This window comes from Gobio gobio (genome assembly GCF_949357685.1).
Source record: "Gobio gobio genome assembly, chromosome: 2".
Lineage (NCBI taxonomy): Eukaryota > Metazoa > Chordata > Actinopteri > Cypriniformes > Gobionidae > Gobio > Gobio gobio.
This window is the reverse complement of record NC_137098.1, coordinates 57,629,257-57,654,395: the sequence shown is the minus strand read 5'-3', so window position 1 is coordinate 57,654,395 and position 25,139 is coordinate 57,629,257. Positions and strand designations below refer to the sequence as shown.

Here is a 25,139-nt window from a genome sequence, read left to right as displayed (position 1 = left end):
TTTTTGTCCAGGAGTGTAGAAGAGAATGTACTGGACGCTATTCTAGAGCACTTATCTGCAGCCAAATAAACATCCCTAAATGACATTCCAGATCAGGTTCCAAGTAATCAGAAGAGTTCCTTTGAGTTCACGGCGGTCACATGATGGTTGACAGGTCAGTTAGAGTTTGACGTTAATTACAGCTGCCAGATCTTTTTAAATATTTAATTAACTGGCATTGTTTTTTGCACAGTTAATATTTAATTAACTGGCATCTGGTTCTTCTTCTCTGCTCAATCACAGTATTAAGTCCTTGTCTTACGTGAACTTAGTCTGGTGGGTTTTTATTATGCTTTTATCTGTAATAAACATCACTTTGGTTTTGATTCTATTTCGTTTTATATATTCTATTTAATTTTTGTATTTTATATTTTATAAATATTTTTTTTATTTATTTACATTTATTTTATGTATTTTATTGTAGTATTTAATATATTTTTATTATTATTTTTTTAAATAAATTTTTTTATTTTTTATTTTACATATTTTTAATTTTTTTATTTATTTTTATTTTATTTTAATTTTAAAGCCACCTCTCAAACAGCTCAAGAGTACCAAATTGAGCTCTCTTTTCGTGGTTTATTGCACTTAAACAGTCAAATATATACAAAATGATGTCAAAATGCCCGTTTTGGAAAGTATTCAGTTAAGCAGTCAGTTTTGGAATGTAAATATTTCCGAAAACACATGTTGTGTAACAGTATATTCGATCTGTGCATATGCTCTTAAAGGCCCACTGAAATCAAAATAAAGTTTTTTAGCTTTTAGTATGATTATCTTAGCCTTAAGGTTATGAATAAGGCGGTGTGTTCCAAAACAATGACAAAATTAGCATTTAGGAGATATAATCATTCAAAACTTACAGTCTCTCACTTCCGTTAAAACGAATCACAGATTTTGATGACATCATCGCAGACTTCACCTTCTCATCAAATCTTCTGTCCAATCACATGCACTCTAGAATCTGAAGTCCCGCCCCCTGCATTATAAATAGACCCCGAACTGCATCTGAAAACTGTCCGTTTTTCACGCATTTACTATTTTCTACATGGTGAACGGCACATAGCGCACTATATATGCGATAGGAAACAATTCAGACAGTGTGAATATGCTTTCAGTTGAGGCGAATGAAGTCTGGGTTTGCAGCACACACACATAGTCTGGACCAGAGCCGTTGACTACTGACACGAGCGCAGCGCGGATCATATGCGCGAGTCGGCGCAGACAACAAAACATATCGGACCCATTTAAATGCTGCACAGAATGCTGTATTTTAAAGAGATATGGAGGAGATTATGATGATAAACGGTTAGATTCGGAGGAAACTGGCTTTAAAAAAACCCAGAAAGGCTCTAGTCAAACTGTGGTAATAACGGAACGCTATTGGCTGTTTCAAAAAAGGGGAGGAGCTGCTAACAGCTGCAGCCGGGGAAATTACGTCAACACACTGAATAATGCTGCTTGCTTCAAGGCACTTCAGTGTGCCTTTAAAGCGACAGCAGCCTAATAAACTTGCTGCTGTCTGTCATTAATCAGAAAACAAAAGACAAAGAGAAAACCACTCACTGATCTTGACTGAATATCTTTTGTAACTTTAATTGTAAGCATTAATCTGTATTTATTTTTTACAATGGCGACTGTCTAGTGTTATTTTATAAATTTGATTACTTTTTTAAATTTCTGTAGTATTTCTTATCCGAATACTACTGTCAGACCCACCTGAAATACTTAAAGGGATAGTTCACCATCATGAGGGTGAGTAATGACAACTTTTTAATTTTTGGCTAAACTACTACTGAACTATCCCTTTAAAGTTTACAGGCATGTTTATTTAGTTTGTATTTATATGTGCAATCGTTTGCAATTCGTTTATTTGTTCTTATTTTGTTCTGACGGTGTACTTTTAGTTCAAAGTTTCAAATAAAGCCTCCTTGTGCTGCGTAACATATTTAAACAAAATTACCCAAATTATTAAAAAAAGCGATAATAATAAAAATATCCATAATACTGTTTTCCCTGGCCTGTGGTATCAAAAATGGTATCGAATATCAGTATTTTTCAGATATCGTTTCGAAGTTAGAAATTCAAGTAAAGTGTGTGTGTGTGTGTGTGTCAAGACGTTTCAAATAAAGTTATTGATTATTATTGATATGCTTTTGATATGTATTGAAAATACAAACACTGATCCTGGTCTGGTTTATTTTCATCCATTTTTCTCTCTGAATTCTCTCTCTCTTGTTTCTGCGTTTCAGGTCTGGAACCTCAAGAGACCCTTCTACACTTTGCAGCCCGTCGTGGGCTCCTCAAAGTGTCCAGATTTCTCCTCAAGCAGCCAGGGGCCCGAGAGGCCCTCAACCTGTGTAACAAACAGGGAGCCACACCGGTGGTCATCGCTGAGAGCCGAGGACACACGGCATTACTGGAGCTCTTCAGCCAGTGAGTAATGCAGTTACATACATTCACATGAAAACAACATAAATCTGTACTGATGGAGAAATAGCAGTGAATAGGAACTCAGTGGGCACCAATCTACTGTTGAATAATTGACCTATCGGTAAGCCCCGCCCCCCTTAGTTACTGTTGCTAACTCGGACAAACAAACAGAGTTGCTGTATCTTACAATGTACAGCTGTCAGTGTGAAAACCTTATCCCAAGATGTTTTTGGACACAGAATGTAGTATATACCCCGTCCGAATGATGGCCGAACTTTACTGATGGTTTATGAAGTTTATTACATCGTTTTTCACTCAAAAAAAATCATTGTGAGAGCTGAACAAACAAACAAAGCATAAGTGCGCATTAACGTCTCATTCACAAACTCTCTCTAGCCCTCTCTGCGTGGCATTACCATTAACATACACAGCAAATTACACAAAAACACTCACAGTAAACAAACATATACACAGACCTTATGCTTTTCGGGGGTGCAGTTAATAACTGGTGAACTTTGTATCTGCAAAACAACTCCGATAAACTGCGTGCGAGCTCTCCCTTTACTACCCGTAGACTATAACACCCATCAAAATAGGAGTCCTCCTTATAAGACAATGCAGATAATGCAGACCTTTAAACATATCTAAACTCACAGAAATAAAATAAATATGGTGAGAGATTAATTTGGAAGCGATGGTTTACAGATCTCAATGCAAACGGGAGAAGCCTCTTGTTACGATCGCAGATGATAACATCCAGGATCAACACTGTTCATGTACCGCAGGGTAAGATTACATAAATTCACATTTAAAGGGGTCATAGAATGGTACATGCACTTTTACAAGTTGATTATACGGAAATGTGTGTTGGCAGTGCCTGTACACAACCATCCTATAATGATAAAAATACATCCAGTGTTTTTTTTTAATCTCCTTATATATTTTCCCCTGTCTCAAATCGAGCCGTCTGATCGTGTGACGTTACACGGTGTACGCCCCTCCTAAGATTGTTGATTGACAGCAGCGTTTCAACACAGACCCGCCCTGAGCGAGCTGTCATCAGTCCGCCATTGTTGATACGCTGCAGCAGAATGGCGTCTAAGCGATTGTGATGTTGTGTTGTTGGGTGTAATAACGAACACAGCAGTCATTTTGATGTTCCTAAATCCGAACCGCTGAAGTTGCTGCTGAGTTTTGTTTTAGAAGGGAATATTCTCCCCGATCAACGTCAATGTTTGCGCGAATCATTTCTCAGCAGACTGCTTTATAAACGAGCGTCAGTATAAAGCAGGTTTTGCTAATAAGCTGCTCTTGAAAAAAGGATCGTGTTCCTGCTGCACCTCAGGAAGATGTGAGTGTAACGTTTTATTAACCTTTATATTAATCTTTGCAAATCGCTTGCACGCTTCATGATGAATGAGGCTAAAGTTTACAGGGTAAGTTACATTACGGCATGCTTTCTGTGTATGACGTTCTCAATATAATTCATAATCCCACATTTATAATGAACAACGCGTTATGTTTGTTATTACAAACTGTGTACTCGGGTGATAAAGTTAACGTGGTAACACTACACTAAGCTTACTTTTGTACATGGTTTATAACGGTGTCTGTTACTGATTAAGAAGTAATGTAAAAAAAAAATCTTATAACATAACATCAATCTGTCAATGAACTAACATATACATCAGTAAACACATAGCAACTAACGTACACTACTCTGCCAGTACAAAGATAGATCAAAGTGACTTGACGTTAACCAACCATTCAGATACGTCCTGTTCGAACTTCGATGGGTTCGTCATCTGTTCCTGGTCCGACTCCGGTTCAAAATGATAAGGTTGCTCAGATGTGTCCTCAGAGACTCCCGTTGCCATTATTTCTCGAAAATATACCCTCAAATGTTGTCAAGGCAACACTCCACCTGCGTTGTGGTGTTGTGTCGGGTCGAACCGAACGCCCCACAGAGCAGAGGGGGCGGGGTGAGCAAAGCTCATTATCATTTAAAGTCACATACACTGAAATGACTTGCTGAAAACTAAGCTGGTTTTGACCAGGTAAATTGAGTGTTTTCTTACAATACTAATGAGAATTTTTAATTAAAGTATATTACAAACTTTTCATTTAGACACTAAAGAATCATATTAACTTGTACAAAAATGTCATTCTATGACCCCTTTAATCAGTTTAATATGGAGAGATGCATTGAAATGTAGACCTTCGTGTTTCTGACCTGCACCGTTGCATGAGAACAGTTAGTTATAGTTAGTCAGTTTGTACGTTAGCAGGGAATTACTAACTTTAATAGTAACTTAATGAGAGTATGACAACCAGAAAATCCTCTCAGGATCCCTGGAATCAGTGTTACAGTACCTCAGGCACGAAGTTTATCATTTTTGTAGCATAAACACCATCAAACCGATGAGAGCTTCGGATTTTCCAATGTTTCTCTATGGTGCTGAAACCTAAAGATGTCCGAGTTCCGGTCCCAGCGTGACTGATACTCAACTGCCATTGGCTCATCTGCGTTCGATGGAAGGGGCTTACCCATAGGTCAATTGTCCTCACACTGTGAGTTAAATAGTCAAATACTTGAGTTTTTGTATTCTAAGTGAACTGTTACTTTGATTTATTATGGTTAGATTCACTTAAGTTCACTGACTATTTGATACCACAGTGTTGTTCATTCTAGAAATCAACAAAATTGTCATCATCAGTAACTCTATGCTTATTGAAGGCTTCACTTTTTGGGTGCGCTGTTGATTGTACAGCCCAGAGTAAACTTTTTTTGACATTTATATTTTATTGATGAAGCTGCAGGGTAATATTAATATAAAAATATTGTCTTTTGAAATAAAATGAAAATTTTTACTGAAATATATTTATTTTTTATGGAATATAAAAAAGTAAACACATTTTAGCTATTTGAACACATTTTTCATTTTAATTTAGTTTAATTTGAAGTACTAAAATAACTATAACTATTAAAATTGCAATACAATTAATAAAATGAAAAATAAACAAAAACTAATAAGGATGACAAAAAAACACAGCAAAATTACTAAAACAAGGTAAAATTTACATGTGAAAATATAAAAATAAAAACTATAATAGTATATCAGTGCTAATAATATACCGTAGCTGTTTTAGAAATCATTAGAAATGATCATTAGAAAAGTTGTCAAAATTAATAACATTTTAATGTGGCTATCATAGCTCAGATCATTTGTATTTGGAAGAATTCTATAAAAAATTTTGAATTTATAACAATCTCTAACTTTTATGTGCTGAGATTTGTATTTTGGTAAATACTGAATATAGTACGAGACCTCTTTAACATTTAGTTGAGGCTTTTTTTCCACTAAAGAAACATCTGAGGAGCAGGAAATCTCCATTAGCTCTCCTTTTAATCTCATTGCTGAGACATTAAAGCCATCTAATTGGGTATTGTTCTTTCATCTTAAGCTTGCTGCTTCAGGGAGCAGTGACAGTTGTTTTCCTGTTGACTCGATGACAAAAATCACTCCACCTAGCATTAGTCAATGCTCCAGGCCCAGATTTTAACCATTACCTCTCATTATTAACACTCTCGAGTTGGCAAAAGAGTAGAACATATGCATTTAGCTGCATAATAACTAGTTTTGTGTATTTGAATCATCCTCCACTGCCGCTTGAACGAATAAATCAAAGCAGTACCTCCATAAGAACTTTTAATTATATTGAGTTGTTATATGACAGCATTTTGTTTGAAGTTGAAATCAAACTGTCTGGGCATATCCTGTTCATCCGAGGGCTTGTTTTGATTTAGGGAGGATTTAAATACAGACAATGGCTTTGAGACGCTCAGACTGATCTCCTCCTCGGGCAGTCGTGTGGTACAGCACCACCCCTCTCTGAACACCTACACCCTCTCTGTGGGCACCGAGCCGGGCGGTGCATCACCCAGCCTGCAGGCCGACATCCTGGCTCTGTGCAGGCTGATCCTTTGCCATTGTCGGGGGAAGGTGAGTCAGGTCAGTTTTTTCATATGTGGGCAAATCTTCCATGTCTAGATGTTTCTCTCTCTCCTTTTCTTTGTCTTTTCAGTTCTACTGTATAGACCAGGGTTATTCAAATCTTGCGCTGCAGAGTTTAGCTCCAACCCTGATCAAACTCACCTACCTGTGATTTTTTAATGAACCTGAAGACATTGATTAGCATGTTCAGGTGTGTTTGATTAGGGTTGGAGCTAAACTCTGCAGCGCATTGGCCCTCCAGGGCAAGATTTGAATAACCCTGGTATAGACGGTTTCATCGAATGCACGCGCGTTGCCACGGTTACGCGCCTGGCCCGAAGTTAACTTCTGGTCTGTGTTTGTTTATCGGTCTGGCAAGGGTATAGTATGGCGCACTACTCAGTAGAAACACATTTTTTACGTACTATTCTTGGATAACATGATATAAATATTAACGATCAAGCAGAGAGAATATGACACCAGTGCAAAAACGGTGTGTGCGACTCATCAAAAAGCCTTAAATGCTATATCTTAAATATCCAGTCATAGGAGAGCAGCGTCTAATGTAATTTGCTTGTTATTTATTTTGCTTGTTATCAGAAATAATCTACTCTAGAGGTCACTTATTCTGGCTGCGTTTACACTTGGCAAGTCAATCAGGACACAGCAAGTTTACATTTGTTCATAAAGTGGTCGCCATCTGGATAACTGATCGGATTTATGTTTCCCGCAAAATATTTAAATGTGCCTTTATCACGGAGTGCAAAACAACTTTCGCTTTGTCCTCTATTAATGGCAGTGCCCATAGAGTATGGGATTTTTTGTGATGCATTCATATACAATCATTCTCAAATAGGGTAACGTTACTTTATCTACAAGTTAACTTTCCCAACATTAATCTTATGTTATGAAACAAAGAAACATGTTATTCTGATGCATTGCATGATTGAAGGTGAGTTATACTAAAACGGCATTACACGGTCTTTAAAGGGTTAGTTCACCCAAAAATTTTTATTCTGTCATTATTACTCTCCCTCATGTCGTTCCAAACCTGTAAGACCTTCGTTCATCTTTGGAACACAACTTAAGATATTTTTCTTCTTCTCTACGGTCTTACGGGTTGGGGTTGACATGAGGGTGAGTAATTAATGTATGAATTTACATTTCTGGGTGAACTAACCCTTTAAGGGGGGCATTTCCCCCACTCTATATTGCAGACAGAAATGGGAGATTATTTATAATAAATATGCTGAAACAATAAAAACATGTAAATTAAGATAATGCTGCCCAATTATGATGAAAGATGATAGCGCATTAGAAAGATAACGCAGCCTCTGTTGTTGTTGATTCTTTGCGGACGTCTACCGAAAGTTAAGTTTGGGCCACAAAAGCGTGCATGCGCAGTAATGTTTGTTTATGTTGTTGCCGTTGAAACCGTCTATATTCAGTTTTTTATTGTAATGAACATCACCACAATTATTCTGCATTACGAGGACAATGGGCCTCATTTATGAAATATATGTACAACAGAAAACTGTGCGTACGGCTGTTTCCACGCAAAACTTAGCATTTTTCAATATGGACGTGAGCGGGGGCTATGATCGAATCTCACGTCAGGTCTCAGCTTGTGTACGCAAGTTTTTGAATTAGCGTGAGCTTGCGTGCAGCATAGCAAGTCTGGCGGGGAATTGTAACGAGAGCATTTTGTCAATTTAGATTATTTTCCTGACCGACAACCAAAGCTCAATCGATCATTAGCCTTGTTAAATTGAACATTAGCTATGTCAAATTCAATTTAATTAGAATAGATGGGTGTCTATGACCCATTTTTTTTCAGGGCTTTAGATTTATATCCGCAAATATAAAAGCATAAACAGAACATGAGGATTCTCATGCATCACACACCTGCAGCGCTTCTTTGAACCGAGAGAAACCGAAATGAAGTATAAAATGAATGAAATAAACGGAACTAAACATATATTTCACTTAGGCTAAATAATTAACAGATTAACAAAATAAAAACTAAATGACAAATAGCCTAGTATAGGCTGCACTTGTTTATGTAAAGCTCTATTCTTTAAAGGCTATATTTATTAAATCCAACTGATTGATCGTGCGGGGGCGCCTCACACGCACACAGTGGCGCACACACACACCATATCATATATTCTGCCGTTGCTAATTTGACATTTCAGCCATTTGTCATCAAACTAAAATGCAGTCAACCAAACATAAATGTTACACTGCTCAAATTAAATGGTCTGCTGTAAAATCAACCTGCCCAGTGCACCAACCATGTGAAGCATGTGAAGGATGCTATTTTCCGTAGATATTGGAACATGAGTGAAATACAAATCATTTAGCAACCAAACGTTACGTGGCAAATATGGAAACATATTTGGATTATTGCCGAATGAGAGAGATATAAAGGATAAATTCATTTTGGCTTGATTTTTTGTATGTTGTTTATCCAATAATGAATGCCACTATAGCCTAATTTGTGTTTTATTTTATAGTTTAATATATAATTTATAGCTACTTATTTTTCATTCTTGTTCTGTTCTGAATACTGGTAAATTTAAAGGATTTGTTGTAGAGTAAGGGGAAAATAGTCTAGGCTATAGTGTTTATAATTTTATGTAAATGTTTAGTTTTATTTAGGCCTACCGGTATTTAATATACATATAAATGAATGTAATTATTTGCAATAATGAGGTAAACGGGTGTTTTTGGAGTAAGATCAATTTCTCTTTCATGAGATTATTTCCTCTTCTTGGCCGGGTTACATTTCTCCATGTCGTAAACTCTAGGGGCGAGGCTTCTCAACTGTGAATGACGATTGTTTTCAGCCGCCACATTTATCAACGTACGATTATTCGTACATTGGGATTGGCAGCATACGAATGTTTCACGAATTACACGTGAACCCTGTTGTAAGATCATTCCTACGCCCAGATCTGCGCTCGTTTCTACGTTAGATTGATAAATGAGGCCCAATATGTGTAAATGTGAAGAATAATGATGATAATATATTGATAAAGACAGAATAATGCAAATGCAAGGGAAACATTACGTTTGAACCACATGTGTGTATCACAAAAGATCAACTCATAAAAAACATTATTGTTAATTTTAATTTGTCTTGCACTTTCAGTCATCTTAAGCTGTGATGATTCCAAGTTAAATTCTTTTCAACGTTGCATTTTTAGAGAAAAAAATAATACATAATAACTGATAATACAGTAGCAATAAGCATTATACATCACACACATAATACACATTTATATCAATAAATGCTAAATGGAGTTAATATTCAATGATTATATATATATATATATATATATATATATATATATATATATATATATATATATATATATATATATATATATATATATATATATATATATATATATATATATATATATATATATAAATATATAATATATAATATATAATATATATATATATATATATACGGCTCTGGAAAAAATTAAGACACCACTTAACATTGATTTCTCAATGTTAAGTGGTCTCTTAATTTTTTCCATATAAATAATCCTGTACTCCTCTGAACAACATGGTACTTCTCATGTTACTGCCTCTTTAGGATGAATCACTGTGTTGTCTTCCTCACTTTGGATTTTGGAAATGTCTGCTAAATGAATACATACTATTATGCAGTCAACAGTAGGGAACTTGTTTGCCAAGAAATATCCCTCACATTTCAACCTCCACTAGAAATAGTCTCCAACAACTGTAGATCTACTATTCATTGCATTTACATAACTGTAGAGTTAGAGAAGGGCTTGAAGGAGAGAAAACTCTAAAGCTGTTGTTCTCTGTTCATGTTCAGGGAGGAGTTGCGTTTCAGCAGAGCTCAGAGTCTCCGCACATTGCCCAAGAATGTGATCATGGCCTGGAGACCAGAGTTTGCTGTTGTGAAGAGGCACCGCACGACTCCCTTGATGCAAGAGAACGAGGGTTCACTCCTTTTAGCACAGAAGAATGTAATGACGGGGAGGGTGACGGAGGTCTCTCGCTCAGCTGTGAAACTGCCACGGCTCTCCTACACAATGGCAATAGTGAAGATAAGCGGGTGTGTGCTTGGGAAAACAGTGAGACTGATTGCAGAGCGCAAGAGGAGAGCTCAACTGATGGTGTAGTTGGTACCGGGGACATTGGAGATAGTAGTGATGGTTTGCAGAGCAATTCTGAGAGCATAGCCTACAGAACCTCTTCCTGCGGACAACAGAAAGAGGAAGCTGATAAAGCCGACGACTTAATCTGTGAAGCACCGGGGGAAAGTCAGGAAAAAGGACACAACTCTGAGCGTAACCCCACCTTTGAAGCAGGAGATATGGGAATTACTCAGTCTTTGGACACGCCGGAAAGCTCGGATGTTGAATCTTGTTCTCAGGGTACTGAGACTGATGATGAGGAAGAGGATCTCATAGAAGCAGAGGAGGTGCGAGAAGAAAGCAAGGATCCACCCGAAGTAAATCCAGATGGAGATGCATCTCTAGAACAAAATTTTGTTCAAAATGAAATGCATGTTTGGAGTGACATTTGTGATAAAACCGATGACCCAGGAAACTTTAAGCTGGGGGGATCTGAGGGAGGCGTTTGTGAGAATATCAGGTGTAACGTGGAAGGTACTCAAGACCATCTTGATTCTTCAACAACCTCTGATCAAGATGATGCCAATGAAGAGTTTCAGGAGACTCTAGAAATGCCATACTTGGAAACGGATGCCGACCAGCAGAAGGAGGAACTTAGTGATACAACCTTAAGGACTTCAGTTGCTGAACATGAGAATGTTTCATGCCTGCATGAAATAAATCAAGAGCTGTTGCCTGGAAAAAATCTAATTCTTCCTTTTGAAGATGCAGTAGAAGAAAGAAGTGAGGTTGATGGACAGAGACTGTTAAGATCTTTCGATGTCTCACAAACCGAGTCTGGACCCGAACCTGAATCTCCGACTAGTGAGGATACCTTAGAACCTAAAGATCTTGAGGTTCTTTTAGGTTCTGGCTGTGAGGGGATGGGGAACGTCCAAGAGAACCAGGAGAAAAAACTAATTTGTGAAGCTGAGGCAACACTGGAGGAAGTTCTTGAGTCAGCTATTCCTGAAGATACGGAGAAAGTGAATCTCCCAGATGACTCTTCCAGGCAGGATATGACCTCAAACAATGAGGTCATGCAGGGCACATCAGAAATAGAGTCTTCAGAAGGAAATGCAGGCATAGTTTTTGTAAATACAAATAAATCTGGAGATCAAGCTGTCCTAGTTGATTCCTCAAACACACCTGTTTTATTTAAGTCAAATGAGCCTGGAATCTCGGAGAAAAGCCTGGCAGTCAGTGCTGAAGATCTGATGAGTGTTTTGGTCCACAATGACCATGTAGATGGTGCCTTACATGTCTCAAAGGCACCTGACAAGGATGAATTTATAGATTCTTCTGAACAAGCCAAGGAAAGCCTAGATCATATGACTCAAGATGCCGACTCTGCAGTGCATGAGGTTGGGCAACCTATGGGTGAAGAAGACCTACTGAAAGGTGAGTTGAACAAGAAAAAATATATTTACCACACTGTAAACCCTAACGCTCAAAATATATAACTGGTTTGAGTAGAGCCTCAAATTAAACAAATTAGTTCATTTAAAATGAACTGTTATGAGTATTTAGAACTTTCTTTTTTCTTTTGTGTTCTCAAAACTGACACATTTTAAGTCAACACATTTTAAATGCATTATATTTCTGTCCTCATTCAGCAAGTGCTATGCTAATGCTACCAAAGCATTGTGTAACCAATTAGCAAGGTGGCATTTATTGAATTAGCTAGTCAAGTTTCCACTATTAAAAATTTGAGATTACGTGATATTTTTAAGTTAAATGTATGAATTGGCTTATTCAAATATTTCAAGTTCAGATCAATTAAAATGTATGATTACAAACTGCAAGTTTGCAAGGTCTGCTTACTTAAACTTTAAATTTCTTAACTTAAAAAATGTGAGTTTTGCCAACTTATTACATTTTCTGATTCAAGGAGAAAAAAAATGTACTCAAATACATTGCCGAGATCCAAGTTTAATTTCATCACTGATCGAATCTTGCAGTGTGATTGCGTAACAGGTTTTCCAAGTTTCTATAAAAGCACCCACCTTCCATGATAAACCAAAATGAAGTAATTATACCTTTCTGATCCAACAGAATAATTGTAAGTAGTCTGTGCGTCTCCGTCACGCACACGCCTGAGAGAACAGGGCGTATTCATCGTGATATATGTACACAACAAAATGTAGCTTAGCAACAGGTGATGTCATTATAGGATGTCCAGGGAAGTGAAGTTACAAGACGAGGTCAGCATCCATTTCCTGACCCTTTTTCTCAGTTCTCACAGTGACCAAAAAAGTACATTGGTACACCCATGTTTTTAAAGGGTATTGTTATCTTTGCAAATTTACGTAACTGAACTGAAATAGCCAGGCTTACAATTTCCAGAAATATCCCTGTTTGGTTGATGCACTTGCGGTACAGGACATTTAGTTTTTAGTTCATTATTCACTTAATAAAAAGTGACTCATGTTTTCCATTCTTGAGTGAACTAACAGTTGGTTGTTTTTTAAAAATCTAGGTAAAACTTTACAATAAGGTTGTATTAGTTAACATGAACTTACTATGAACGTTAGTTCATAAAAAATCCAGCTGTTCATGGTTTGTTTATGTTAGTTCATAGTTTATTATCTAATGTTAGCAAGATTTTAATAATGCATTAGTACATTTTGAAATTCACATTAAAAAATAAATAAGTGTTAACTAATGTAATTAACTAATTTTAACTAATGAATCTTATTGTAAAGTGGTACCAAAATCTGTTACCAATTATATTTTTCTTTCTTTTGTTAAGTCAAATCTGTCTGATTAAAGTTATTGTGAATGCTAAATGTTCTCTCACAGAGTCATTTGCACATTTGGAGGATCAGATGGACTTTCAGAAGACAATGTGGCCTGATATCATGGACAAAAAAGATGCACCACTGGTTAGTACTAAAAATATAGTGTTTTTAGACTATATATTTAATTTACTACACTTAACTTGTGAAATATGTTGTGGGTGTATGTTGTGACATGACTAAATGACATCCCATGATAGTTGGGTTACAAAAATACTATGGCTGTCAATTTTTTTTTAATTTATTTTTTTTACTGTCAATTCTTTGTTTTATTTTGATGGTTATTTAATGATGCTTGGCAAACCCAACAAGACAAGTCAAACCTCTTTTAAAAAAAAACCCAAATAGGCTCATTCTTTTTTGTTATGATCCCTTCAGAAAGATCCTAACGTCCAGCAAGTGGTCAGTATTTATAGTTGCTTTGAAGTAAATCATTTTGAGCACCGAGCTCCAAATGGGGGCGATATTTACATGAAAAACAAAACATAATGTTCTGTTACTCGGCTGCATTTTGGTCGGGTCCCCATGGTGTCGGGCCCATGTGTAACCGATAACAGATGTGGTCCTCCACTTTCATCTTTAGCCTTACTTGTTACATAAAGATCTGAGAATTATTATAAACATCTGAATATCCACCAACAGTAATATATTGGTATGTAAATAGCCAGTGCAGATTAAAGAACAGAAAAACAGCACCTTTCAAAGCGTTGGGGTCAGTAAGATGATTTATTTAAAAAATAAAAATTAATTAATACTTTGATAAAGCAAGGATGGACTAAATTGATCCAAAGTGACAGAAAAAAACCCAAAGCAAATAATATAAAAATGTATCATAGTTTCCACAAAAAAAATTAAGCAGCACAACCGTTTTCAACATTGATAATAAAAATAAGAAATGTTTCTTGAGCTTCAAATCAGCATATTAGAATGATTTCTGAAGGATCATGTGACAATGAAGACTGGAGTAATGATGATGAAAGTGCGATTTAAAATTATAATAATATTTCACATTTTCTCTTTTCGATTAAATAAATGCAGCCTTGGTGATCAAATGAGACTTCTTTGAACATACTCTCTGCCAGGTGACCATTATTTTTGTTGGTTTACTCTAAAATGCTGCATACACAACATGATTGTGCTGTTGTTATTCAAGGTAAAAGAGTTGTTTTTGTTTCTGTGGTCACAGAAACACTAGGTGTGGTAGCATTGAGGCGTGAAGTCCAGAAGCAATGTGGATTTGTTTATTTTGTTCAAATCAGAGGACTGTAACAGAGAGTAGAGGTGGCTGCAAACTATATTGCTGTGTGTGTGTGTGTGTGTGTGTGTGTGTGTGTGTGTGTGTGTGTGTGTGTGTGTGTGTGTGTGTGTGTGTGTGCGTGTGCGTGTGCGTGTGCGTGTGCGTGTGCGTGTGCGTGTGCGTGTGCGTGTGCGTGTGCGTGTGCGTGTGCGTGTGCGTGTGTGGGTGGGTCTGGGGTATTCTCCATGTCTAGGGTTTTCAATTAAAGTTCCAAGAGGTCCGGTCTCTATATTTCCTTCCCAGCGTAGGTCCGGACAATACTTTTTTTGGAATAGTTATACATTTCCATCTGAGCAGCAGTAGTACTTTGTAAGAGAAAGAAAAATAATCTGCTACTGTTGTTAAAATAATCACTCTTAATGTGGCGCTTTAGCGTGAGAGAGAAGCGATGATCACAGAACAGAAAGGGCTTGAATGGAGCGCATTTGGCTCTAGATAAAAAAATACCACTGTTGTTTTGATGCACTGCTCATTTTAAACTGTAGAATCGTATAAAAGGTGTTATCGTTGTCGTCTCAAGGTCCAGTTGGAACCAAGCCAGGGTCAGGAACACGACCTCGGTCCACTATTTGAGGATCCCTTATTGGGACAAAATATCCTCACAAGGATGGCAATACCATTTAATATTACTATAAGTGTTGGAAATGTTGTGCTGATTTATATTTTTGTGGAAACTGATACATTTTTATTTCAGGATTCAGAAGTTTTTTGAAATGGAGATATTGTGACATTTACTATCACTTTTGATCAGTTTAATGTGTCCTTGCTGAATAAAAGTAATTTCTTTAAAGCTGCTGTCCGTAACTTTTTTTGTTTTCAAGATTTGCAAAAATTATAAAATGAGCATGTACAACATGAATCCATTTTCCAAACTGTGTTTTTGTCTCACCCTGAATCATTATGGTACACTAATAATAAGTGTTTATGTTGGGACTATTTCAGACCGGTCAGGAGCACAGTCCCTGCGTGACTCGCCATAGACATAAACAGGGAGAAGTAGCTCCGGCTGAATGTTCTTCCGCAAGACGCATGCAGTTCTGTTTATTAACCGCTAGAGTGCAAAAAGTTACGGACTGCAGCTTTAATATCTTAATAACCACAAACTTTTGAATGCTTACAATAAATGGGTGTAAAATATAGTGTTTAAAAAAAACAGTTGACAAAAAGTAACGCTGTGCTGTGGTTTCGATCTAGGAAAAAAAGCTGTTGTTTGGGTTGATCATCTGTTCTCCTGTTAGATGTTGACAGTTTTATGTCGTGACCTCTGGGCCAGCTGTTCATCCACAGGTTTCTTTATAACTGTTTGGGGGAATGGGGGGCTGGGGTTACCCTTTTATGTGAACCACAAGTGCTGAAGGCCTTTTCCTGCTAATTATAACCAGCCCCATCCTGGCAACACACGAAGCCACGGTTTCTGCGTATTTCACCTCTGGAGATCATGAGCAGATTGAAGAAATCACTTGTAGGTGTTGCTCTGCCTCGTTTCCTCTGGGCAGAAATTGTGTTTGTGATTGTGTATATACATGGTGCGCTAAACACCGAGAAGCTTTGACCATGTTTCAATGGTGGTGTCAATCAGAAAGGCATCAGGGCTGTTATCAGTGTATCCCACCGGACAGGCTTTCCTGAAGAGTCTGAACTCATTTGATTTGGAGAAGGAAGGAGAACTGTTACAGAGAAAGACTATGGGGGTCATTTTTTTACTTGGTAAAATTTATAATAAGGAAGTATTTCTATAAAAGGGTATATCAGAAGTATGCTCTGGTCAAGCCAAGATACTTTAATTATGCTGTATTTACACAATGGCAAGACAATTAACAGGATAAAAAAATAAAGAGCTAAAGATAGCCATTTTCTCAATGAGGGATAGACAGTTAATTTACTTGTCAACTTGTTAATTTAGATTTTTTTTGTGTGTGTGTGTGAAATAAATTAACTAATGCCATCAGAATTCCTCAAATCCCTTTCTAAAACTTGCTGGTACTAGCACTGTTTTTTCCCAGCCAAATGATGTCACTTCCTGGAGGATGATATCATCAAGGAACTGGCTTTTGTTAGTTTTGGGATATTACAGAACTAAGAGCAGGGAAAGTTGATATATGGTTTTTTTCTTTTATGTTTTCGGTTTTCATTATAATTTTTGTTTGTTTGTTTTTGTAAATTTTATTTTATTGCTATTTTTCTGCTTATAAAAATGTTAGAGACCACTTATACATATACACACATATCTTAATATATATATCTATACATATACACACATATCTTAATATATATATCTATACATATACACACATATCTTAATATATATATCTATACATATACACACATATCTTAATATATATATCTATACATATACACACATATCTTAATATATATATCTATACATATACACACATATCTTAATATATATATCTATACATATACACACATATCTTAATATATATATCTATACATATACACACATATCTTAATATATATATCTATACATATACACACATATCTAGTCATAATGTTATGCCTGATCACTGTGTGTGTATATATATATATATATATATATATATATACACACACACACTGATCAGGCATAACATTATGACCCCTTTGCTGCCAAAACAGCCCTGACCGTTGACCCTTCAAGGTGTGCTGTTGTATCTGGCACCAAGATGTTAGCAGCAGATCCTTTAAGTCCTGTAAGTTGTGAGGTGGGGCCTCCATGGATTGGATTTGTTTTTTCAGCACATCCCACAGATGTTCGATTGGATTGAGATCTGGGGAATTTGGAGGCCAAGTCAACACCTCACACTCGTTGTTGTTCTCCTCAAACCATTCCTGAACCATTTTTGCTTTGTGTCAGGGAGGGAGCATTATCCTGCTGAAAGAGGCCACAGCCACCAGGGAATATCGTTCCCATGAAAGGGTGTACGGGGTCTGCAACAATGCTTACGTGGTACGTGTCAAAGTAACATCCACATGGATGGCAGGACCCAAGGTTTTCCAGCAGACGGACCCGGCCATCCACGTGATATAAAAGAAAATGTGATCCATCAGACCAGGCCTCCTTCTTCCATTGCTCTGTAAACCAGTTCTGATGCTCATGTGTCCACTGTTGGCGCTATCGGTGGTGGACAGGGGTCAGCATAGGCACCCTGACTGGTCTGCGGCTGTGCAGCCCCATACGCAACAAACTGTGACGCACTGTGTATTCTGACACCTTTCTATCAGAACCAGCATTAACTTCTTGAGCAATTTGAGCTACAGTAGCTCGTCTGTTTGATCGGACCACACGGGCCAGCCTTCGCTCCCCTCATGCATCAATGAGCCTTTGCTGCCCATGACCCTGTCACCGGTTCACCACTGTTCCTTCCTTGGACCATTTTTGATAGATACTGACCACTGCAGACCGGGAACACCCCACAAGAGCTGCAGTTTAGGAGATGCTCTGACCCAGTCATCTAGCCATCACAATTTGGCCCTTGTGAAACTCGCTCAAATCCTTACGCTTGTTAATTTTTCCTGATTCTAACACATCAACTTTGAGGACAAAATTTTCACTTACTGCCTAATAAAGCCTACCCTCTACTAGGTGCCGTGATGAAGAGATAATCAGTGTTATTTACGTCGCCTGTTATGCCTGATCGGTGTGTGTATACACACACAATAATCATTAAAGGGATAGTTCACCCAAAAACGAAAATTTGATGTTTATCTGCTTACCCCCAAGGCATCCAAGATGTAGGTGTCTTTGTTTCTTCAGTAGAACACAAATGAAGATTTTTAACTCCAACCGTTGCTGTGTGTCACTCATATAATGCTTGTCAATGGGGTCTAATTCTATTAGAGTAAAAAAAACATGAACGGACAACTTCAAATTAAACTCTGCGGCTCGTGACGACACATTGATGTAGACACGAAACGATCGGTTTCTGAGAGAAACCGAACGTTATTTATGCAATTATATCACCTCATATCAGACAAATGTCTTCGGCTCTCCAGACTGCCATCACTTCCCGTGAGTGAGGTCAAAATTCCGTCCGGGTCATAGATATATACATAGATACCTCATTAGTGACTGTGTGGATCGCTCGAATGAGGAATCTACGTATACATATCTATGACCTGTGTCGTCACAAGCCGCAGAGTTTAATTTGAAGTGTTCTGTCAATGTTTTTTTTACTCTAATAGAATTAGACGCCATTGACAAGCATTATATGAGTGACACACAGCAACGGTTGGAGTTACAAATCTTAATTTGTGTTCTACTGAAGAAACAAAGACACCTACATCTTGGATGCCTTAGGGGTAAGCAGAAAAACATAAAATTTTCGTTTTTGGGTGAACTATCCCTTTAACTGAAATAAAATCGTTTTAGTTAATAATTCTGGCAATGGATTGATGTTAATTTAAATAATATCAGGTATCTGGAAAACATTTTGATTAGAGAAATATTTGTTACATTTTTAAAAAAAATATATATATTTTTTTATTAGGTGAAGCATGACAAGATTATTTCCTCAAAATAATGATTTTAAATTTGAGATCAACCAAACTATATAAATTGTGAATGTAATATTTTATCCAATATATTAAAACACATGGGGGAAATGCATTGCATAGCAGGAATGACCCATGAGCAGATGTGTGAGAAAGATCCAATAGAGTTGGGATGGTGTGGCAGGCTCAAAGAAAGAGGAAAACAGACTGTTTGCATATGCAACTGTGTGTGTGTGTGTGTGTGTGTGTGTGAGAGAGAAGGAGAGAGAGGGAGAAGAGGGGAGTGGGGGATGAGCGAGGGAAAGGGGCCGGCCCTTCACACAGATGTGAAAGATTAGGGCCGTCTCATTTTTCCAAACTCTTCAGCCATGGAGATTGTGCCTGTCAGGATCTCATGTGGGAAATAAGCTTTGTTCAGTGTCACAGTTTCTCCTTGCGCTTGTTGGAAAGATGTACGAACGATATAAGCGGAGGTATAGTTTGTGTGCCAAAGGAGAGAGAACTCTGGATGTAGTTTTAATCAAGGTAAGGAGATCTGAAATGTTGACATTCAGTGCATTGGGACTTTATGAATTGTAGGTTTTAAACTTGAGGTCCAGGACAAGTCTTGCATGTCTTTTTTTTGTAATCAGTAGCAAACATTACAATGCTCGGCTCATCTATTTTAGTGGAGTATGTCAGTAGATTTGTATTTTGTGAATAGTATAACATAGAAACAAAGTTTTCTATTATACATAATACTATTAAAATGTGTGTATATAACTTTATAAAAACTTGGGTAGCACTTTATTGCACAGTCCTGTTCCCCATGTACATACTATTTATTATAGTATTTGCAATAACTGGGTAATAACCTTAAACTAACCTTAAATAACGTAACTTGCAGTGTTTTCCCAAGCTAAGTTTCTGCTCATAGAAAGTGTCTGTTCTTGGAAAATGTGATAGACATGTTTTTTGGCGTCCCATTCGGGAATCTCTGCAGTCAGCTGTTCTTTCTGAGAGCCCAAACGGTGTCATGTCTTATTTGTTGATTTGGTTGAGACATCTGGCATTCACACATCATGTCATACAGTCTGAAGTGTGTGTGTGTGTGTGTGTGTGTGCACAAGGTGCGGCTTGTTTTCAGCTGTTTAATGTGGTTCAACAGACAAATACCCTGAAGCACTGATCTGCCAGTTTGATCATGCAATGAAGACGTGCGGCTTGAACTGTCTTTACAGCCATTAGCACAGATGTCACTTTTTTCCAGCCTCAAATCCTTAAGCTCTCAATAAACTGTTGAACTGTATGTGTTCAATGTTATTGGCTTAAAGCTTTTGTGTATCTCAAATGAAACTGTTCTCGCACATGGCGATTCATGACTCATTTTCTGAGTCATTTGATTCAGTACAGTTGGTTCAACGCGTGCAAGTCAGGCTAAACAGAATTCTTAGTTTTACTGTAAATGATTCATCATCGCACATTATATCAAATAAGTATGAACACATGTCTTTGTAAAAATTACTCAGTCTTTCCTTTTCAGGTGATCAATCTCGATTATTTTTCAACCTTTTGTCATAGAGTCCACTTTCCAAAATCAAGTAAATTCCTGATTGATAAATTTCTCATTGAATATGGTTTTTCCACTCAGAATTACTTCATGTTTGGAGTTGGTAATTTATGTTTTCATATATGTAATGTTTTAAAGAAGTCTCTTAAGCTCACTAAGGCTGACAATACAGTGAAAAAAAATAGAGTGAAAACTGTAATATTGTGAAATATTATTACTATTTAAAATAACGTTTTTCTATTTGAATTTATTTTAAAATGTTATTTATTCCCGTGAGGCAAAGCTGATTTTTTTTTTCAGCATCATTACTCCAGTCTTAAAGTCCCATGATCCTTCAGAAATCATTCTAATCTTCTGATTTGCTGCTTAAGAAACTTTGATAAATTTTTTTATTAGGATTTTTTTGGATGAATGGAAAGTTCAAAGTATGTTTTTTGTCACTTTTGATCAATTTAATGCATTCACTCAAGTATTAGTTCCTTTTTTTTAAAAACTTACTGACCCCCAAACTTTTAAATGGTATTGGATTTCAGAAGTAAAATGGTTTGCGAATGCGGTTCCATAATGACTTCAATCTAGCACATTTGATTCATGACATTTCTCTAGATGGATTTAAGAGCCTTCCGTCCTTAATGACTCCTAAAGACTGGATGGCTGTTGGATTGGAGCAATGCCCCTGGGAAAGCTCTGATACAATGTTTTGACTGTAAATGGAGTTTGTGCCTGAGTGTGTGTGTGTTTGCGCATACATGTGGAGGTCAAGAACTGCGTGAGTCGAAGGGGCGGCTCAGTTTGGTGACAGTCTGGGAGCCGCTGCTCAAATCCTAACGGTTTCCTTTGGCTCTTAGCCTGGAGAGAATGATGGAAACGGGCCGCCGGCCAAGTGACTTCATAGCGCTGTACTGCAACTAAATATCACCATCTTTACAATCAGCACAAACTTTGGAGCTTTGCACGGATTTAAGACGGGGATCTTGGGAACAAAAATGGTCCTGTCGGAACATAGTTTGAGTTTATTCATTGAGTTTATTCATTCACCATACCACTTCAGACATTACAATAATACAGTCGGGGGTACAAAATCAATTGGGTAGAGTGAATGGGTCCCCCAAAGAAGCTAAAAAAAGCTTATAGGAGCTTACCTACATCAGGCACAAAACTTTGATTCAAAATGTCCCACTTACTGATGAACGTGTTCTTATCATGCCGTAAATGTGTTCCCAAAGAGTTGCTTTTGTATCACAGCTTTTGTTCCCTCTGCATGCATCGAGCGCCAGCGCACAGTCTGTGCATTTTCAAACCAGATGTGTTTTTATTGGGTACACTTCTGAATGCTCTGCGCTCAACAGAGTCTGCTGGCACTGCCTTTTTGGTTTCTCCCCTAGCGCCACAAATATGCAGTGAGAACGGCAGTGGTGCCAGAATCTGGATAGGGACATTGGGCCATGTTTGGCTCTGAGTAGGCAGAGTTTTGGGCCTGTGTTTTGGAGAGTGGTTTGAAACTGCAGATATGTGCAGTGTTTTTAGAGCATCATATAATATAGGGTTTGACATGTAGTTAAGAATGCCGTTTTCTATTTGATTACCATGTGCTTTTTTTTCTCCTTTATCAAATTGGAGAAAGAGGAAATGCCTCAAACCTTCATTGCCTACATGAGAACCACAGCTCAACGTGCAGTGTTGGGAAGATTACTTTGCCAAATGTTATAGGTTACAGTTTACAAGTTACCCTATTTAGTAGTAGTGTAACTATTTAAATGACTGTATTAACCCTTAAATGCATACCTCAGGTCTTTAGCGACCCGGGACGTCATTCACTACCCTCCTCCTCATTCATTTTTTAAAGTTAGACATCAACCTTCTTAGTATTCCTCAATCAATCCATTATAAACAATATAACTAGAAAAATAATACAATTATAATTGAATGCCTGTTTTTTCACTCGTTTTTTTGTCAAAATTCTATAGGGTCGCTAACGACCCGAGGTGTGTAAGATTGCACGTATATATTTTTTTCTGCACAATAATAAATGAATCTATAATGACCAAATAAGTGCAATTCAATGTCTGATACGCAATGATGAAGTCACGTTTCACTCATAGTTACCTCAGACAGAAAACGAAACAATAATAATTATAATCTGCAAAACTTGCAAGTACTCAACACATTCTAGTGTCAATGTCACTTGATGATGGATCTGGTCAAGAAGCTGTCAGCGATCAAAATATTTGTTTTGAGAGAATGCGTGAGATCGCGAATATGAGCCAGATCCTGAATGTACTGGGAAATGAGCTCTGACGAGGACCGTGATGATGGTATAAATCATCTGGTCAAACTGAACCCTTAGAAGCTCCAAAAGGTAACAAAATATGTTTTATTTTATTCTTCTGTATTTGTTTCTCTAATATCAGGAGTTTTATATTATCGCAACAGGTAGAGATCGATTCGTGTTAGATATAGATCCGGGTCGCTAAAGACCCAAATATTTAAGAATGTTTTGCGAAACAGTCATGCATTTAAGGGTTAAAGGAATGTAACTGATTACATTTGATTACTTTTTGATTACTTTTCTAAATTTCCAGCACTGGAATGCATTTTTTTCACTTGTTGCAACAGGTTGTAGCCTAAAGCTTTCAGCGGCAATGTGGTGTGTAATTGGCAGACGTGGTGCACTGCAAGAACCAATCAAAAGTGTCAGAATAACATCGCTTTACTAAACGGCCTTTAAATGGCAGGAGGCCTTGTGCACATCAAAAATGTACAGTATATTGTTCAACATCTCCTAGATTTTTACAGAAAATATTCAGATGTAACGCCTTTTTTAATCATAAAAAATTTCATAAGTAACTAATTTAAAGGAACTGTGTGTAAGAAATGTATTTCAATTAATCATAAAATGGCCCTGATATGTCACTAGACATTAAGAAATCATGTTAATTTCAAATACTTATATCACTGACAACGGTTGTCCGGCCAAGATATTGTCATTTTAAAAGTGAAGTTGCAGCCCTCAACTGATGTTGATGTTGTCATGTTGTGTTTTGGCCTGAACTTGCGCCACCCTCCACCTGTCTACCAATCACGAAGTCAGTAGTGTTTCTGCATTCGGGTTGCCAGCTCTGCTCTAGTTACCACAGCTGCAGCTACAAACTTTTTGGATAAACAATGTCTAACTTTACGAAACCTAAACGACCTCGTTATGAATCAGAAAAACGTTGTGACAGTGTCCAAAATAAAACAAGGATTTGTATAAGAGATGCCTTTGAAAGATGGAGACGGCTGAAAACTGAGAATAATTTGAAGACTGATGCCAACGTTGCTAATTTTCTCCTGGACAGGTAAGGTTCATCTATGTTTGGCTAACTTGTACTTAATGTAAATGGACATTTCAAATATTCATGACAGTCGAACAAAGTTATGCATGTTCGTGCAAAATAATGTTAGGTTAGCGCAGATGGAGGAGGTGGGTCATTGAATTGAAAAGGTAACGTTAAGGAATCGTTTGGTAAATAAAAACGGCGAGTCGTCATTGCTAACATTAGTAATGCATTATCAGAGCCCGTTTCTCTGTCATTATGCTGGGACGCTGAGGAAAACAACATTAGCACGCCTATTAGCACTGTGTAAACGTATTTGAGACAGTAGCCTAACGTTACCTCGGTAAAAATTATTCCTCATTCGTTCTTCGCATATATAGTGGACAAAACATGCTGCAAGTTGACCTGTATGACCATTGCTAATGTTATTTAGCTTTGCTGTAATTTTACTATAATATACTATAGTATTTTTTCATGTGGGAATGTACTGTCACATACGAGCATTCATATTTACGATTATATTTGGCTAATCGCCATTAGTACATTTTTGCGATTCATAATTATTTTACAAAACATTGCTCTTGAAGCATAAACATAATTAACAGAAAGAAAAAAAACGTACTGTGTACGACTCGTCACTTGCCATTGAAAGCTCCTTGTAGCAGCCTACCTTCCTGCTGGATCCTGCAGCCTATCTGGCAACCTCGAGTCAGGGGGAGGGGGAGAGGGGATACACCCCTCTACAGTCATTTGAAAGTGATTGCAGTACCAGTTTTGGCCACAGTCCTACATACAGCTCCTTTAATTAGACATTTTTCTCAGTAACCGTAACCGTAACTGATTACAGTTACATTTATTTTGTATTTAGATTATGTAATCTGTACATGTAACTAGTTACACCCCAACACTGTCAACATGTAAGGAGCATATGTGCCTACTGCTGCGCTATAGCTCTACATGTTTGCCTTTTGTCATTATTTATTGATTCAAGCTCATTTTTCAGAAAGTGCATTTTTGAACTGAGTAAACTGAAATTAATGACAAATTTACGAGTACACTT

General features: G+C 37.3%; 1 protein-coding gene across 6 annotated transcripts in view; it reads left to right on the top strand.

The window, feature by feature from the left end:
* The window catches only part of LOC307140433 (uncharacterized protein), a 109,837-nt gene that overhangs the window by 31,937 nt on the left and 52,761 nt on the right, over nucleotides 1–25,139 (top strand). For 3 of the 6 annotated variants that reach the window (XM_079839983.1, XM_079839985.1, XM_079839981.1), the window contains exons 5-8: nucleotides 2,292–2,475; nucleotides 6,281–6,476; nucleotides 10,324–12,028; nucleotides 13,430–13,512. In XM_079839983.1, the coding sequence (XP_079696109.1) occupies nucleotides 2,292–2,475; nucleotides 6,281–6,476; nucleotides 10,324–12,028; nucleotides 13,430–13,512 (2,168 nt within the window). Of the gene's footprint in view, nucleotides 1–2,291; nucleotides 2,476–6,280; nucleotides 6,486–10,323; nucleotides 12,029–13,429; nucleotides 13,513–25,139 lie in introns of all 6 variants that reach the window. The other 3 variants (XM_079839984.1, XM_079839986.1, XM_079839982.1) reach the window with 1 other exon arrangement.